Genomic DNA, 15,579 nt, shown 5'->3' with positions numbered 1-15,579 from the left:
TCCCCTTGACCAGACAAGGAGGCTCATGCCTGGAGTTCTCACATTTTGGGAGGCTAAGGCAGGAGGATCACTGGAGTCCAGGAACTCAAGACCAGCCTGGCAACAGCCTGAGACCTCATCTCTATAAAAAAAAACTTTCTTGAGACAGTCTCACTCTGTCCCCCAGGCTGGACTGCAGTGGTGTGATCTCAGCTCACTGCACCCTCTGCCTCCTGAGTTCAAGCAATTCTCCTGCCTCAGCCTCCCAAGTAGCTGGAATTACAGGTGTGCACCACCATGCCCAGCAAATTGTCACATTTTTAGTAGAGATGGGGTTTCACCATGTTGGCCAGGCTGGTCTCAAACTCCTGGCCTCAGGCCATCCACCCACCTCAGCCTCCCAAAATGCTGAGATTGTAGGCATGAGCCACTGTGCCCAGCTTACTTTTTTCTTTAATTAGCCAGGCATGGTGGCATGTGCCTGTAGTCCCAGCTACTGAGGAGGCCAAGGTAGGAGGATTGCTGCAGGCTGACAGCTCAAGGCTGCAGTGTGCTGTGATCAGGCCACTGCACTCCAGCCGGGGTGACAGAGTGAAACCATCTCAAAAAAAAAACCAAAATAAAAAAAACTGGGCCTCCCACCAAGGGTGAGAAACATCAGAAAGCTCAGAGGACCACGCCTGCCCGTTCACCTGTCCTGGGCTCCTGCTGAAGCCAGGGACACTAGATGCGGGCAAAAGACCTCCCTTGGGCATGTCCCAAACCACCATTACCTCCAACGAGTACAGATAGGCGGGGCGTTCGTGCATCAGGTATGGCCACCAGAGGCTGGCACCCGGCACCTTCAGTTGGCCCTGGGTTCCTGTCCCGTTCGCCACGAGTTTGTTTTCTGCATCCAGAAGACGTACTTCCAACTCGAACAGATTACTGCCCTTGACAGAGATCTGGTAATTCACCAGCCCTGCGAGAAACAAGAGAGAGCAAGGCTGAGGGAGGGACATGACCTGAGTCACACAAATGGGAGCGCCCTGCAGCCACTGCTGCCAGGAAGCCATTTGTTTCTGTTGCTTTTTTTTATTTATTTAATTTTTTAAATTGTTTTTGTTTTTTTCTTGAAACGGAGTCTCACTCTGTTCCCCAGGCTGGAGTGCAGTGGCATGATCTTGGCTCACTGCAACCTCCACCTCCAGGGTTCAGGAGATTCTCCCCCCTCAGCCTCCCAAGTACCTGGGATTATAGACGTGCACCACCATGCTTGGTGAATTTTTATATTTTTTAGTAGAGATAGGATTTTGCCATATTGGCCAGGCTGCTCTAGAACCCCTGACCTTAGGTGATCCACCTGCCTTGGCCTCCCAAAGTGCTGGGATTACAGGTGTGAGCCACCGCACCCAGTGCTTTTTTAATTTAAAAAAAGATTTTTTTGGCCAGGCACAGTGGTCAGACCTGTAATCCCAACACGGGGAGGCTGAGGTGGGAGGATCGCTTGAGCCCAGGAGTTCAAGACCAGCCTGGGTAACACAGGGAAACCACTTCTTCCCTAAAAACACAATCAGCTGGGCGTGCTGGTGCGTGCTTGCAGCCCCAGCAGCCGTAGCTACTTGGGAGGCTGAAGTGGGAGGATTGCTTGAGCCAGGAGTTCGGGGCTGCAGTGAGCTATGATCTTGAGGCAGGGTAGGTAGTCAAGAAGTGACTGTGTTTTTTGGACATGCCAGCCACGCCACTGAGACACGTGATGTGTGAACACGCATGTACAGCTACTGTGCATGTGCACCCAAAGGCCAGCCCAGAACGTGCTTACAGTAACACCTCTTCCCAGCTCTTTAGGAATTCATGATGGAAGGCTCCCAGAAAGGGAGTTTCCCCAGTAATAATCGGCGCTGTCTCATCCTGACGAGCAGCCTGTCCTGAATTCTGTGTCTCAGGGTGAACCATGTGTTTTGCACTTCATTATTTTTTTTGAGTCGGGGTGTTGCTGTCACCCAGGCTGGAGTGCAGTGTTGCAATCTCAGCTCACTGCAACCTCCACCTCCCGGGTTCAAGCAACTCTCCCATCTCAACCTCCTGAGTAGCTGGGATTGCAGGCTCACACCACAATGCCCAGCTAACGTTGGCTAGGCTGGTTTGAACTTCGGAGCTCAAGCAATCCACCCGCCTCGGCCTCCAAAAGTGCTGGGATGACAGGCATGAGCCCCTGCGCCCGCGCTATTCTAAACTTAACTTCCAAAATACTTTTCCTGGGCCATAAATTGCTCTGTGTTGCATTGTGTTTGCTGTGTGATTCTTTTTTCAATTCTTTTGTATTCATTTATTTTATTTTTTCTCAGACACGGTCTCACTATGTTGCCCAGGCTGGTCTGAAACTTTTCAGTTCAAGCAATCCACATTCCCAAACTGCTGGGATGACAAGCATTAGCCACCACACCCAGCCTAAATTTTTTTATTTTTTTATTTTTTGAGACGGAGTCTTGCTCTGTCGCTCAGGCTGGAGTGCAGTGGCGCAATCTCGGCTAACTGCAAGCTCCCCCTCCCAGGTTCAAGCCATTCTCCTGCCTCAGCCTCCAGAGTAGCTGGGACTACAGGCACCCGCCACCACGCCTAGCTAATTTTTTTTGTATTTTTAGTAGAGATGGGGTTTCACTGTGTTAGCCAGGATGGTCTCGATCTCCTGACCTCATGATCCACCCGCCTCGGCCTCCCAAAGTGCTGAGATTACAGGCGTGAGCCACCGCGCACGGCACCTAAATTCTTTTAAACTTAGAACTGCAGCCCCATGACAGCTGTCAATAATCTTGCCACTGCACTCCAGCCTGGGCGACAGTGCAAGGCCTCGTATCAGGAAAAGAAAAAGGTATGTTTTATTTTTTTATTTATTTTTTTGACATGGAGTCTCTCTCTGTCCTCCAGGCTGGAGTGCAGTGATGTGATCTTGGCTCACTGTGAGCTCTGCCTCCCGGGTTCACGCCATTCTCCTGCCTCAGCCTCCCGAGTAGCTGGGACTACAGGCGCCCGCCAGCACGCCCGGCTAATGTTTTGTATTTTTAGTAGAGATGGCGTTTCACCGTGTTAGCCAGGATGGTCTTGAGCTCCTGACCTCGTGATCCGACTGCCTTGGCCTCCCAAAGTGTTGGGATTATAGGCGTGAGCCACGGCGCCCGGCCTGAAAAATGTACATTTTAAGAAAGAAAAAAACTTAAAACAAAAATTTTTCATAAATACAGGATATCCCAGTGGCTCATGCCTGTAATCCCAGCATTTTGGGAGACTGAGGTGGGTGGATCCTGAAGTCAGGAGTTGAACCAGCCTGGCCAACATGCTGAAACCCCATCTCTACTAAAAATACAAAAATTAGCTGGGCATGGTGGCGTACGCCTGTAATCCCAGCTGTTCAGGAGGTTGAGGCAGGAGAATCGCTTGAACCTGGGAGGTGGAGGTTACAGTGAGCCAAGATCATACCACTGCACTCCAGCCTGGACAACAGAGAGAGACTCCATCTCAAACAACAACAACAACAACAACAACAACAGGGTATCCCCCAGCTGGGCGCAGGGGCTCACATCTGTAACCCTTGCATTTTGGCAGGCCGAGGAGGGTGGATCACCTTAGGTTAGGAGTTCAAGACCAGTCAGACCAACATAGTGAAACCCCATCTCTACTAAAAAAAAATACAAAAATTAGCCGGGTGTAGTGGCAGGTGCCTGTAATCCCAGCTACTTGGGAGGCTGAGGCAGAAGAATTGCTTGAATCCAGGAGGCAGAGATTGCAGTGAGCCAAGATCACACCACTGCCCTCCAGCTTGGTGACAGAGCAAGAATCCATCTCAAAAAAAAAAAGAAAAAAAGAAAAGAAAAAAGAAAATAAAGAAAGACAGGGTCTCCCTCTGTTGCCCAGACCAGAACGCAGTGGCACAGTCATAGCTCACTGCACCCTTGACCGCCCAGCCTGAAGTGATTCTCCTGCCTCAGCAGCTGGGACTACCGGCATGCATCACCATCCTGGCTAATTTTTTAATTTTTTGTGGTGATGGCCTCGCTATGTTGCTCAGGCTGGTCTTGAACTACTGGCCTCAAGAGATCCTCCTACCAGGGCCTCCTTGCAAAGTGCTGGATGACAGGTGTGAGCCACCATGCCCGGCCCCCCGAAGCTGCCTGTTCCTTGAGCACGACGTGTAGCAAGGGGAGCTGGAGTGAGAGCAGCACAGTGGCAAAGGGACATGACTGCCACCCTGAGCTGTGTGAGAAGACCCCTCTTCTCCAAGGGAGGTCAACCACACGGGTGATTTCGGGAGCCCGTGCCCACTCAGACAGCCTAGAATTTAGCTTTGTAGGTGGATGGGAACCTGTGAGGGTTTAGAGATGCTGGGAGCACCTTTTTCCTGGGAGAGCTTTCCAAACAGGGAACAAACAGAGCCACCCTGGGCCCCACTGAGGGAGGATCCTAGCAGAAGCCCTCACCACTGTCATGCTCCACGCCGGTGGTGACGGTGATGTCATCGATGTAGGTGGTGGGTGTTGTGTACAGAAGCACAGACCGCTGGAGTCCCGCGTAGTTGAAGAAGTCAAAGTATGTATTCTGGACAAAGTAACCCTTGGGATACCTAGGGTGGGAGGACTGTGGTTCGCTGGGCCCTTGCCCTGGGTCCCTTGACCTCAGCTCACATGCCTTCCCGGCCTCCCCAGATCCAGGGCCTCCACTCTGCAAAGGCCACCCTGTCCCTAGCAGGAAGACCACCGGGTGGGGCGGGAAGGTAGGTGCGTGCAATGGAAGCAGGATGATACCCACTTGGAGGTGTCGGTCAGGTATTGGATGGTCCCTGGTGGCAGGGTGGTGGGGGTGAGTGTGTTGTTGATGGCGACAGTGATGCGGAGCTGGGAGGACAGGGGCCCCACCTGGACCAGGTTGCTGATGTCGGCCTCAAAGGGGAGGTAGCCCCCCTCATGCTCTAGCGTGTTGACCCCATTCACCCACTGCAGACACAGGAGACATAGGGAGGGGGTGGCAGGTCAGGGCATGAGGAGGGGCCCTGCTATTGGGCACTCCCTCACATATCCAAAAGTATGGCGCTCTGGGGCCTGCCCGTCAGACGGGAAGAACGGCATCCCAATGGGGTAGATGAGGCCACCTATCCCCCTACACAGGGCACAGCACCCAGGGCAGGGCAGGGCCCCTCACCATCCCACCCCGGCAGATAGGCTGTGGGTGGCAGCTGGGGGTCCCATGCTAGTCAGCAGCCGTGCCCACCCACCCGCCCTGCCTGCTCCTGGCCACACTGACCACGATGGCATAGGCGTGGGCACTGCCAATCCTCAGCACCACTCTTGTGCTCAGGTCCTGGGTCCATCGCTCTGGCAGGATCACCTCCCGTTCATACCACACCCAGCCGACAAAATGCCACAGACGCCAGTCCTGGCTGATGTCGTTGAAGCTAGAGGGAACTGGCATGTCCAGGGTGGGGCCTGACTGTGGAGAGAAGGGCCGGGCTCAGCTCCTAGGCCCCCAAAGGGATCCGGGACCAGTGTGCTGCACAGCTGTGTCCCGGGCTTAGTGCAAAAGTCCTGACACATTGTGAGGACTCTTGGCGGAACAGACAGGTAACTTGCTGATAACAGGTCAATTGCCAGGGCGGTTTGTGCACCTGGGCCAGGGGAACCAGGAGTTCCTCCTCGGAGTGGATGGGGCCCAATAGCTCCCGAGACAGGAGCGAGCCCAGGGCCACATCCCAGCCAGAGGCAAGAAGGTTCAGACCCATGACTAAGGCAGATGGCCCATTGCCTGTCACAGGGAGGAGGGCTGGTTGGGGGGATAGGGGGGAGCTTTGCTTAGGACACTGTCAGTGGGGCGCACACTGGCACCCAGCCCCCTCCTCTCTCCCTCCTGTACTGAATGCCGCAAAGTCAGAAAAAGAGGATGCAGACCAGGCAAAAGTGGCCCAGACCTCACCCGGTTCCACTTCTCTGCTGACCACATCCAAGTCAGGAGGGGAACACGGGTAGCGTCCTTGGCCTGATGTCACGTCCTGTCCTCTATCTGAACCTTGAAAACCAGAAAGCTGACCTCAGGACGTCTAAACTGTCCCCTCCTCCCAATCCCCGGGCCCAGTTCTGTGCAGTGCATGCTGCTGTGGCCAGAGGAGTGTGTGGGTGGTTCTTGCCTGTAATCAGCACTTTGGGAGGTCAACGTGGGAGGATGGCTTGAGGCCAGGAGTTCGAGAACAGCCTGGGTAACTAGTGAGACCCTATATCTTAAAAAAAAAAAAAAACGGTCTCACTGTGTCGCCCAGGCTGGAGTGCAGTGGCATGATCTCAGCTCACTGCAACCTCTACCTCCTGGGTTCAAGCAATTCTCCTGACTCATCAGCCTCCCAAGTACCTGGGATTACAGGCATGAACCACCACACTTGGTTAATTTTTATATTTTTAGTAGAGAAGAGGTTTCACCATGTTATGTTGGCCAGCCTGGTCTCAAACTCCTGCCCTCAGGTGATTCGCCTGCCTCCGCCTCCCAAAGTGCTGGGATTACAGGTGTGAGCCACTGAGCCCGGGTAAGATTTTTGGTTTGGTTTGGTTTGGTTTTTTAGCCAGGCGTGGTGGCTCCAGCTAAACTGCGGGACGGGAGAATCGAGTGAGCTCACAAGTTAGGATGGCGCCACTCTCCTCCAGCCTGGGAAACAGGGGCAAACCCAGTCTCAAAAAACATTTTTTTAAATAAAAAATAAATATTAAAACGAAGGACACTGCACAGGCTCAGCCTTCGCCTCAGGAAGGGGTTCGGCAGGAGTCTTTTCTCCTCCTCCAGCCTCCTCCACCCCGACCCTCCAGAGTGCTCCCGTTTCCCCGTCCCCCAACCCCGCGCCCCCTAAGCCCGTTGACCTTTAACCTCCTGCGGGCTCCCAGCTCCGGGAAGCCCAGGGGAAGGAGCCTGCGGGGGCCCGGGCTCCCCTACTCCCACCGCCGGGCTTCCGGACGCCTCCCGGCCCTGCCCCGAGATCGCACCTCCCGCAGCGGCCGCCGGTACCACTGCTCCTCAAAGCCCCGGCGTCGGTTGTCGGAGAAGTCGGCGCGGAAGCTCCAGAGGCCGTCCAGCTCCTTGCGCTCCCGCGACGGGCTCTCCCGGGGATACAGCATCCCGCCCTGCAGCGCCAGGGCGCAGACCCACAACAGCGGCCCGAGCGCCGCCCAGGCCACCGCCGTCCTCCCGGCCATGCTTCCCGCTCTCCCGCTCGGCCACCATCTGCGGGGTTAAGAGCAGCGCGGGAGATGCCCCTAGCGTGGGTCAGGAGACACGCGCAGGTGGCGTGACGCCCCCGAGGCCGTCGGCGCAATCTTGGTTCAGGACGAGTGCCGGGCCTGGAGGGGCGGGGCGGGGCTGGGCGCTGCCCCGGGGGGCTTGCGGCTGCAAGCCCAGGCTAGGCCTTTGGGGAAACGGGACCCTCACCCTCAGCCCTAGCCAAGAAGGGCGAGGTCTGCTCCCCATCCCGGCCCAGGCTGGACGATCCAGGGTCGCAGGCCAGAACAGAACCCCTGAGATCGGTGGGCTCCCCCTGTTTCTTCAAGGAGCACCCCCACTTGCTTTCTCCAGCAGGAATTCAAGGAGGCCTCAGCGGAGCCTCTTCCATACCTGTCAGATGCAGCCTCTTGTCCTAAAGATGCAGCCATAGCCTTGACCCTGGGCCTCTGGGGCCCTGACCCTAATCCAGGGGCCAAGAGCTCCCTCTTGGTGTTGCAGGCACATAAAGATGCAGGGACAGAGGCCAGGAATAGTAACCCCAGCACTTTGGGAACGAGAGGGGGGCGGATCACTTGAGGCCCGTGTATCTGTCACCAGGTGTGTCCATTTCTGCAGGTAACCTGGCATTTGTTTACCTGTTTATTTCTTTCCTAAATAGAATTTAAGGTCCACAAGGGCAGCACCTTGTCTGGCTCGTTCACTTCTGGATCCCCAGCACCTAGCACCAGTGCACACAGCACATGCCCACTAAGTATTTAGATGAGTGAAAGAATAAATGAATATAATGGAAATTATTTTATTTTCTTTGAAACGTATAACTGAAGGCTGGGTGTGATAGCTCAGCCTGTAATCCTAGATTTTTGGGAGGCCAGTGTGGGAGGATTGCTTGAGCCTAGTAAATCGAGACCAGCCTTGGCGCATGGCAAAGCCCCAACTCTACAAAAAATACAAAAAAAAAAAAAAAAAAAAAAAAGCTGAGTGTCGTAGTCTCAGCTACTTTGGAAGGTTGAGGCAGGAGAATTACTTGAAACTGGGAGGTTGAGGCTGCAGTGAGTCATGACTGCAACTGCACTGTAGCCTGGGCAACAGAGAAAGATCCTGTCCCCTTCCCCCTCCCCGCAAAAAAAGGATTGCATAATTGTACAATAAAAATCTTCATGGCTTTCACTTGTTTGTAAAATTGGGGTGATTTTTCTCGTCCAACATCATCATTATGCAGGGGTTTCCTTCTATATCTTGGGCATCGAGTGCCATTAAACTATTGTGGCCAGTGAAGAATCAGTTATTTATCCTTGCTTTGGAGGAGTTTGTCTTCAGAACCTAAGTTTAGATTTTATTTAGAGTGTTTCTCTACTGACTTAACACCATAACTGGTTATGTTTTTTAGTATTTAAGAAACACTCTTGTTCCATCCAGAGTTAACATTACCTTTAAAGGTTTTTTTTTATTCAAACTGAATGTTAGTTTAATATTTGTATCAAGTTTTATCAAATCAGTATTAACAATTTATAAAAAGAAAATCAGGTTTTAAAAATCTTAAGTCAAATGCAAGATTTAAAGTTAACTTGCAAATAAAACCTGAAAGGGCATATAATGTATCCGGTTTTTGCTTCTGAGATAGGAGTCCAGGAAAGACCTACGGTTTCTGATATTATCCTATCTTTTTTTTTTTTTTAATGGAGTTTTGCTCGTTGCCCAGGCTGGAGTGCAGTGGTGCAATCTTGGTTCACTCCGCCTCCTGGGTTCAAGCGATTCTCCCGCCTCAGCCTCTCGAGTAGCTGGGATTACAGGCATGTGCCACCACGCCCAGCTAATTTTTTGTATTTTCAGTAGAGACAGAGGTTTCACCATGTTGGCAAGCCTGGTCTCGAACTCTTGACCTCGTGATTTGCTCACCTTGGCCTCCCAAAGTGCTGAGATTACAGGCGTCGGCTACCGTGCCCAGCCCTACATTTAAAAAATACATTCCCAGTGTATTTATTAATGCATATCCTGGTGAAATACGTGAAGAAAAAACGTTTCAATCTATATTCTTTGAGTGAATAAATAGCACAACTTACATCTATGGCTTTCAAATGGGGACAGTTGTGTCCCAGGGGACGTTTGGCAATGGCTGCGACTGCGTTTTTGGTAGTCACACCTGGGGTAGAGGAGTACTGGCAGCATCTAGTGGGTGGCGCCCAGGGGTACTATTATGTAATGCACAGAACACCCCACAACACAAAGAATTATGTAGCCCAAAATGTCAGTGGTCCACTGTTAAGAGACCCTGGCTTAAGCAGAGAGAAGTCTCCTTCTGCAAATACTAATGCCATTGGAAAATGAATAGTTGCCCTACCTTTTGGAAAAGAGAATATATAGAAATTGGCAACTGAAAGATTCAGATGGGTATACTGGCACTTTTAGATATGTTCATTTTAGATGATTATTTTTAATCAGAAATCTAGTGACTGGGACGAGCGCGGTGGCTCAAGCCTGTAATCCCAGCACTTTGGGAGGCCCAGACGGGCAGATCACGAGGTCAGGAGATCGAGACCATCCTGGCTAACATGGTGAAACCCTGTCTCTACTAAAAATACAAAAAAAACTAGCCGGGCGAGGTGGCGGGCGCCTGTAGTCCCAGCTACTCGGGAGGCTGAGGCAGGAGAATGGCGTGAACCCGGGAGGCGAAGCTTGCAGTGAGCTGAGATCCGGCCACTGCACTCTAGCCTGGGCGACAGAGCAAGACTCCGTCTCAAAAAAAAAAAAGAAAAAGAAAAAGAAAGAAATCTAGTGACTGGCCTCCCTCTTTGGGGTAAATCACTCCCTCAACACAGGACATTTAAGACATTTGACAACTTAGTTGATTTTAGAATTGGATAATGTTCTCAAATAATTTTACATTTTTTAAAATAGGGTAATTCAAATATAGGGTTAGTGGTTTTCCTTATTTTACAGATGGGGTCGAAAATTTGGTCTTTTGGATTCTATTTTTGGAAAGGATGGTGTATTAAACCAGCCAAACAGTGTCTTTGGACTTATATTTTATATACTACAGTTATTACTTGGTAAGTATTTATCAATACAAAAATAAGTTTGTTATATTCCGTTTAGTATTTGTGTCTTTGCGCTGAAGTGTCTTGATGTTAAATAAAAGCATGTGTTATTTATAGAGCCACTAGCATGTACATCTTTGTATTGTGAAAAAGTTGATTCACTAAGATTTTTTTATATTAATGTTGAATTTATGTCAATTGCTGTTTAATCATGGAGAGCAGTATCTCATGATGTCCAGAAAAACCAGTCCCATTCCAGGAAATTGTCACTCCTATCTTCCCTGTAAATGTTTTTCCTTATTTTATAGACTGTGTAGCCTTGAAAAATATCACATATTGAGGGGACATTAACAAGAAACCATATTCATAATCCTATCACCTTTACATATCCACTATTTCTACAGTCTTCTGCTTTTAAAAATCATTTTGGGGCTGGGCACGATGGCTCACACCTGTAATCCCAGCACTTTCGGAGGCCAAGGTGGGCAGATCACCTGAGGTTGGGAGTTCGAGACCAGCCTGGCCAACATGGTGAACGTCTGTATCTACTAAAAATACAAAATTAGTCGGGGGTGGTGGCAAGTGCCTATAATCCCAGCTACTCAGGAGGCCGAGGCCGGAGAATCCCTTGAACCCGGGAGACAGAGGTTTTAGTGAGCTGAGATCGCACCATTGCACTCCAGCCTGGGCAACAAGAGCAAAACTCCATCTCAAAAAATAATAATAATAAAAATAAATAATAATAATAATTTGGGACCAGGTGTGGTGGCTCATGCCTGTAATCCTAGTACTTTGGGAGGCTGAGAAGGGCAGATCACTTGAGTCCAGGAGTTCAAGACAAGCCTGAGCAACATGGCGAGACTCCGTCTCTACAGAAAATACAAAAAGTAGCTGGGTGTGGTGGCACACACCTGTCGTCCCAGCTACTTGAAAGGCTGAGGTGAGAGAATCACTTGAGCCCAAGAGATGGAGGCTGCAGGGAGCCAAGATCACACCACTGCACTCCAGCCTGGGGGACAGCCTGGGGGACAGACCAAGACCTGTCTCAAAAACTAATAATAATTGAATGTGAACTGTGTTTCAACATAGTGCTGTTTATCCAGTTATTGTTAACATCTAGGTTTCACACCTTTGACCTTTTTTTGAGACAGAGTCTTGCACTGTCACCCAGGCTGGAGTGCAGTGGCGCGATCTCAGCTCACACTGCAAGCTCCGCCTCCTGGGTTCACACCATTCTCCTGCCTCAGCCCCGCTAGTAGCTGGGACTACAGACGCCCACCAACACGCCCGGCTAATTTTTTTGTATTTTTAGTAGAGACGGGGTCTCATCATGTTACCCAGGATGGTCTTGGTCTCCTGACCTCATGATCCGCCCACCTCGGCCTCCCAAAGTGCTGGGGTTACAGGTGTGAGCCATTGCGCCTGGCCCACACCTTTTACTTCTAAATAATGCTGCAGTGATCAACTTTGTATAAAGACCTCCTGCTCTTTCCTTCTTTGAATTATCTCCACAAAATAAATTTCCAGGCATAGGATCAAAAAACACAGATTTTTCTATTTTAATTGGTGTTACCAAGTTGCTTTTCTCTCAGTTCTTTGGTTTCCCTGAAGTTCCAGCAGTCTTCATTTTTAAAAAGCGTTTTGTAAAATTTGTTTTTTTTTAATTGTAATGATAATCTTAACCTGGAAAAATTGCTAATAGCTACACATTAGTACCTATTACATTAAATTTTAGTTTTTAATTTCCTTTTATTGCCCATTTAGTTATTGGGATCCCGACAGTAGTATGTTTTTATATGTGTTACAAACATTTAACGCATTATTTATCCTTTTTGTTAGTGTTATGAATTTATATTATATTAAGTTTTTAGAGTTAAATCCATCCATTGCTGCCTTTGCATTTTATTTTTCTCCTTTTTTAAAGATCTTGTTGCATACCAATGCCTTTGTATTTTAATTATTAATATTCCATTATCTGTCAGCTCTTCTGATTTGGTTAATTAAAAATACATGTAACTCTTCTGTCTATCTGAAATTGATTTGTTATAAGGCAAATTGTAAATCTGAATCATTCTCAGTTGCTCTGTCAAGTTTCCCCAGTTCCATATCTGTTTATCTTGCAGAAGTACAAAGATGTGTGGACAAGGATATTCATAGCAGTACAATGTGAAATAGCAAAAGAAAAAAAAAAGTAGTTTAGAAATAGGTAATGGTTGAATAAATTAGAAAATACTATGAAATGGCCAGGTGTGGTGGCTCACGCCTGTAATCCCAGCACTTTGGGAGGCTCAGGTGGGCGGATCACGAGGTCAGGAGATCTAGACCATCCTGGCTAACACGGTGAAACCTCGTCTCTACTAAAAAATAAATATTAGCCAGGTGTGGTGGCAGGCGCCTGTAATCCCAGCTACTCGAGAGGCTGAGGCAGAAGAATGGCGTGAACCCAGGAGGCAGAGCTTGCAGTGAGTCAAGATCATGCCACTGCACTCCAGCCTGGGCAACAGAGGGAGAGTCTGTCGCAAAAAAAAAAAAAGAAAGAAAGAAAGAAAGAAAGAAAAGCCTTTGATTAGATTAACTTTTGAAGATAGAGGTGCTACAGTCAAATTTCTGTTTATGCCATTAATTTAATGCCATGCTGTATACATATTTTAAATCATATGTATCATATGTGTTTTTTTATTTGCATTTTTTTGACTTGCATTTAGATGCTTCACATGGTTTTTAATGTTGGTGTCTTCACGGGAGGTACATTTGAACTAACCCAACAGTTTCCAGAGCATGGCCTCTGTACTCACTTCTAAGCTGTTTGAGATACAGCACCTTTAATTTAACTTTTTCATAGGTAATCCATTCACATGGTTCAAAAGTTTTAAAAACAGACCAGGCTCAAGGGCTCAAACCTATAATCCCAGCATTTTGGGAGGCAAAGACGGGCGGATCAAGAGGTCAGTAGTTCGACACCATCCTGGCCAACGTGGTGAAACCCTGTCTTTATGAAAAATACAAAAACCAGTCGTGGGTGGTGGCGCACACCTGTAATCCCAGCTACTTGGGAGGCTAAGGCAGGAGAATTGCTTGAACCCGGGAAGCAGAGGTTGCAGTGAGCTGACATCGCGCCATTGCACTCTAGCCTGGGCAACAGAGGGAGACTCTACCTGGAAAAAAATATGTATATAAAACGTTACACAAAGAAAATTCTGTCTCTTTAATTGACTTCTTTAAACCTGCTCCCACCTGTTATTTTGTTCCTGTTTCTGTTATCCTTACCCATGAGTCATTGGGTAGGAGGGTAGTTTAACATGCTCTGCCTTCTCTGTCCTTGAAAATAAATGCACATATTCTCCATACTGTTGCCTATAGGAAATTAAAAACAATACATGTGAAGATAGAGTCCAGAATTCAGGTGCCTTTTTTTTCTTTTTTCTTTTTTTTTTTTGAGACAGAGTCTTACTCTGTCACCCAGGCTGGAGTGCAGTGGCGCAATCTCGGCTCACTGCAACCTCTGCCTCCTGGGTTCAAGTAATTCTCGTGCCTCAGCCTGCCTTGTAGCTGGGGTTACAAGTGTACAATACCATGCCCAACTAATGGTTTCTTTTTCTTTTTTCTTTTTTTTTTTTTTTTTGGTATTTTTTCGTAAAGACGCCATTTCACCATGTTGGCCAGGCTGGTCTCAAACTCCTGACATCTTATCTACCTGCCTTGGCCTCCCAAAGTGCTAGGATTACAGGCATGAGCCACCGCACCTGGCTTTAGGTGCCTTTTTGTACTGAGAGCCTGGGTTTAGCACACATGTCCACCATTTTTGTTGATCGGGTTTGGCCCACATACAGCCAATGAGCTGTGGTTTCCCTTATCCACCAGGGTGAGCCCTTCCTGAAATGTTTAGCAAGAGTTTTTTTCTCTCCTCAGCAGCTTGTTGATGTAGTCACCTCTCATTGTGGATTTTTAATCAATTTGATCTAAACATGGAAAAGGAGATTTTACTTTCCACAGATAGGGAGGCTGTGGTGAAAACCAGAGAAGGTTCTCACCAAATGTGTGCAGCTCGGAAGAAAAAGGCTGTGGTCCTCATGTCCCTTTATTCATTTGGTGTCTTGGGGCTGTTGATGTTACAAGTCAGCTTCATTGCTTAATGTGATTGTGAGACTGCATGTTTACTTTGTGTGCATATTTTCAAGTAGGTTAGTTTGTGAAATTAGTAATATTTCACCTGAAAGATTGAGAAATCAACAGTATTGCAGCTATAAAACTGGCATTTGGCTGAGCATGGTGGCCCACGCCTGTAATCCCAGCACTTTGGGAGGCTGAGGCGGGTGGATCACCTGAGGTTAGGAGTTGGAGATCAACCTGGCCAACATGGTGAAAGCCCATCTCTACTGAAAATACAAAAATTAGCCAGGCATGGTGGCACGTGCCTGTAATCCTGGCTACTCCGGAGGCTGAGGCAGGAGAATTGCTTACTCAAGAGGTGAAGGTTGCACGAGTCGAGATTGTGCCACTATACTCCAGTCTGGGCGATACAGTGAGACTCTGCCTCAAAAAAAAAAAGAAAAAGTCAAAAAACTGGCATTTTGCTAGAGTCAACCTGTATAATTTTCACGAAACAGACCAGTATTTCTGTTCTCAATTTTCAGAGTTTGGCAGGAAGATCAGTATTCAAACACCGCAGCAAGTCACACAGTGTTAGTCCTTGTCACTCAGAAAGCCTCTCTCCAGCGCCAAGGCCTGATTGAGCCCGCCTCTCTTCTCTTACAGGCATGACAGCAAGCGCCGTGGCGGCTTTGATCCTCATGACATCCTCCATCATGTTGGTCGTGGGGTCCCTGTACCTGGCCTGCATTCTGTACTTTGTGCTGAAGGAGTTCTGCATCATCTGTGTCGTCATGTATGTGCTGAACTTCCTTCTTCCCAGTATCAACTACAAACAATTAGTTTACTTGAACGTGGCCTGGAAGCGGCAGCTGCAGCCCAAGCAGGAGTGATGCCCGACGGACTCTGCCCTGACAGTCTCAAGCCCCTTTTCCATTCAGTTTATTTTGCAGCAGGTTTTTATTATTATTATTATTCACAACAGACACTTTCCCTGAGAATCTCAAACTGATTTTTTAAAATTCTGTAAATTAGAAAGGGCCCTCCCTATTTTCTGTGTCAATCTTCATTTTCAATATGAATACAAAAAGGATACGCTGAGCCAATCAAAGACAAGCTTTAACTTCACTTTGAAGATGTTTCTGAAATGATAAAATGTAGCCCTAGCCCCCGCCCTCAATTGTAAAGTCAGCAACCATTGCTAGTAATTCTTTAATGTGCATAAATTCAATTTCAGGTATAACAAATG

At 48.5% G+C, this 15,579-nt stretch overlaps 2 protein-coding genes across 4 annotated transcripts in view; one reads left to right on the top strand and one right to left on the bottom strand.

Moving 5' to 3' along the window:
• LOC104667968 (beta-glucuronidase) overlaps window positions 1–7,253 on the bottom strand; it is a 22,016-nt gene extending 14,763 nt beyond the window's left edge. The window contains exons 1-5 of one of the 3 annotated variants that reach the window (XM_030932525.1): window positions 6,972–7,253; window positions 5,254–5,439; window positions 4,762–4,946; window positions 4,434–4,576; window positions 753–940 (exon numbers count right to left, since the gene is read on the bottom strand). In XM_030932525.1, the coding sequence (XP_030788385.1) occupies window positions 753–940; window positions 4,434–4,576; window positions 4,762–4,946; window positions 5,254–5,439; window positions 6,972–7,181 (912 nt within the window). In that variant the 5' untranslated portion in view covers window positions 7,182–7,253. Of the gene's footprint in view, window positions 1–752; window positions 941–4,433; window positions 4,577–4,761; window positions 4,947–5,253; window positions 5,440–6,971 lie in introns of those variants that run through there. The other 2 variants (XM_030932526.1, XM_030932527.1) reach the window with 2 other exon arrangements.
• LOC104678399 (vitamin K epoxide reductase complex subunit 1-like protein 1) lies at window positions 7,236–15,579 on the top strand. Its single transcript, XM_030932034.1, has 3 exons — window positions 7,236–7,246; window positions 10,144–10,253; window positions 14,997–15,579. Exons 1-3 carry the CDS (start codon window positions 7,236–7,238, stop codon window positions 15,221–15,223), a joined length of 348 nt encoding a protein of 115 aa, XP_030787894.1. The 3' UTR covers window positions 15,224–15,579.

This window comes from Rhinopithecus roxellana, chromosome 6 (genome assembly GCF_007565055.1).
Source record: "Rhinopithecus roxellana isolate Shanxi Qingling chromosome 6, ASM756505v1, whole genome shotgun sequence".
Taxonomy (NCBI): Eukaryota; Metazoa; Chordata; class Mammalia; order Primates; family Cercopithecidae; genus Rhinopithecus; species Rhinopithecus roxellana.
This window is presented reverse-complemented; position numbering and strand designations above follow the sequence as displayed.

Excerpts from the sequence above, each read along its gene's own strand:
- LOC104678399 (XM_030932034.1), top strand. Across the intron at positions 10,254-14,996 it reads TATACTACAGTTATTACTTG|GCATGACAGCAAGCGCCGTG; the intron begins GTAAGTATTTAT and ends CTTCTCTTACAG.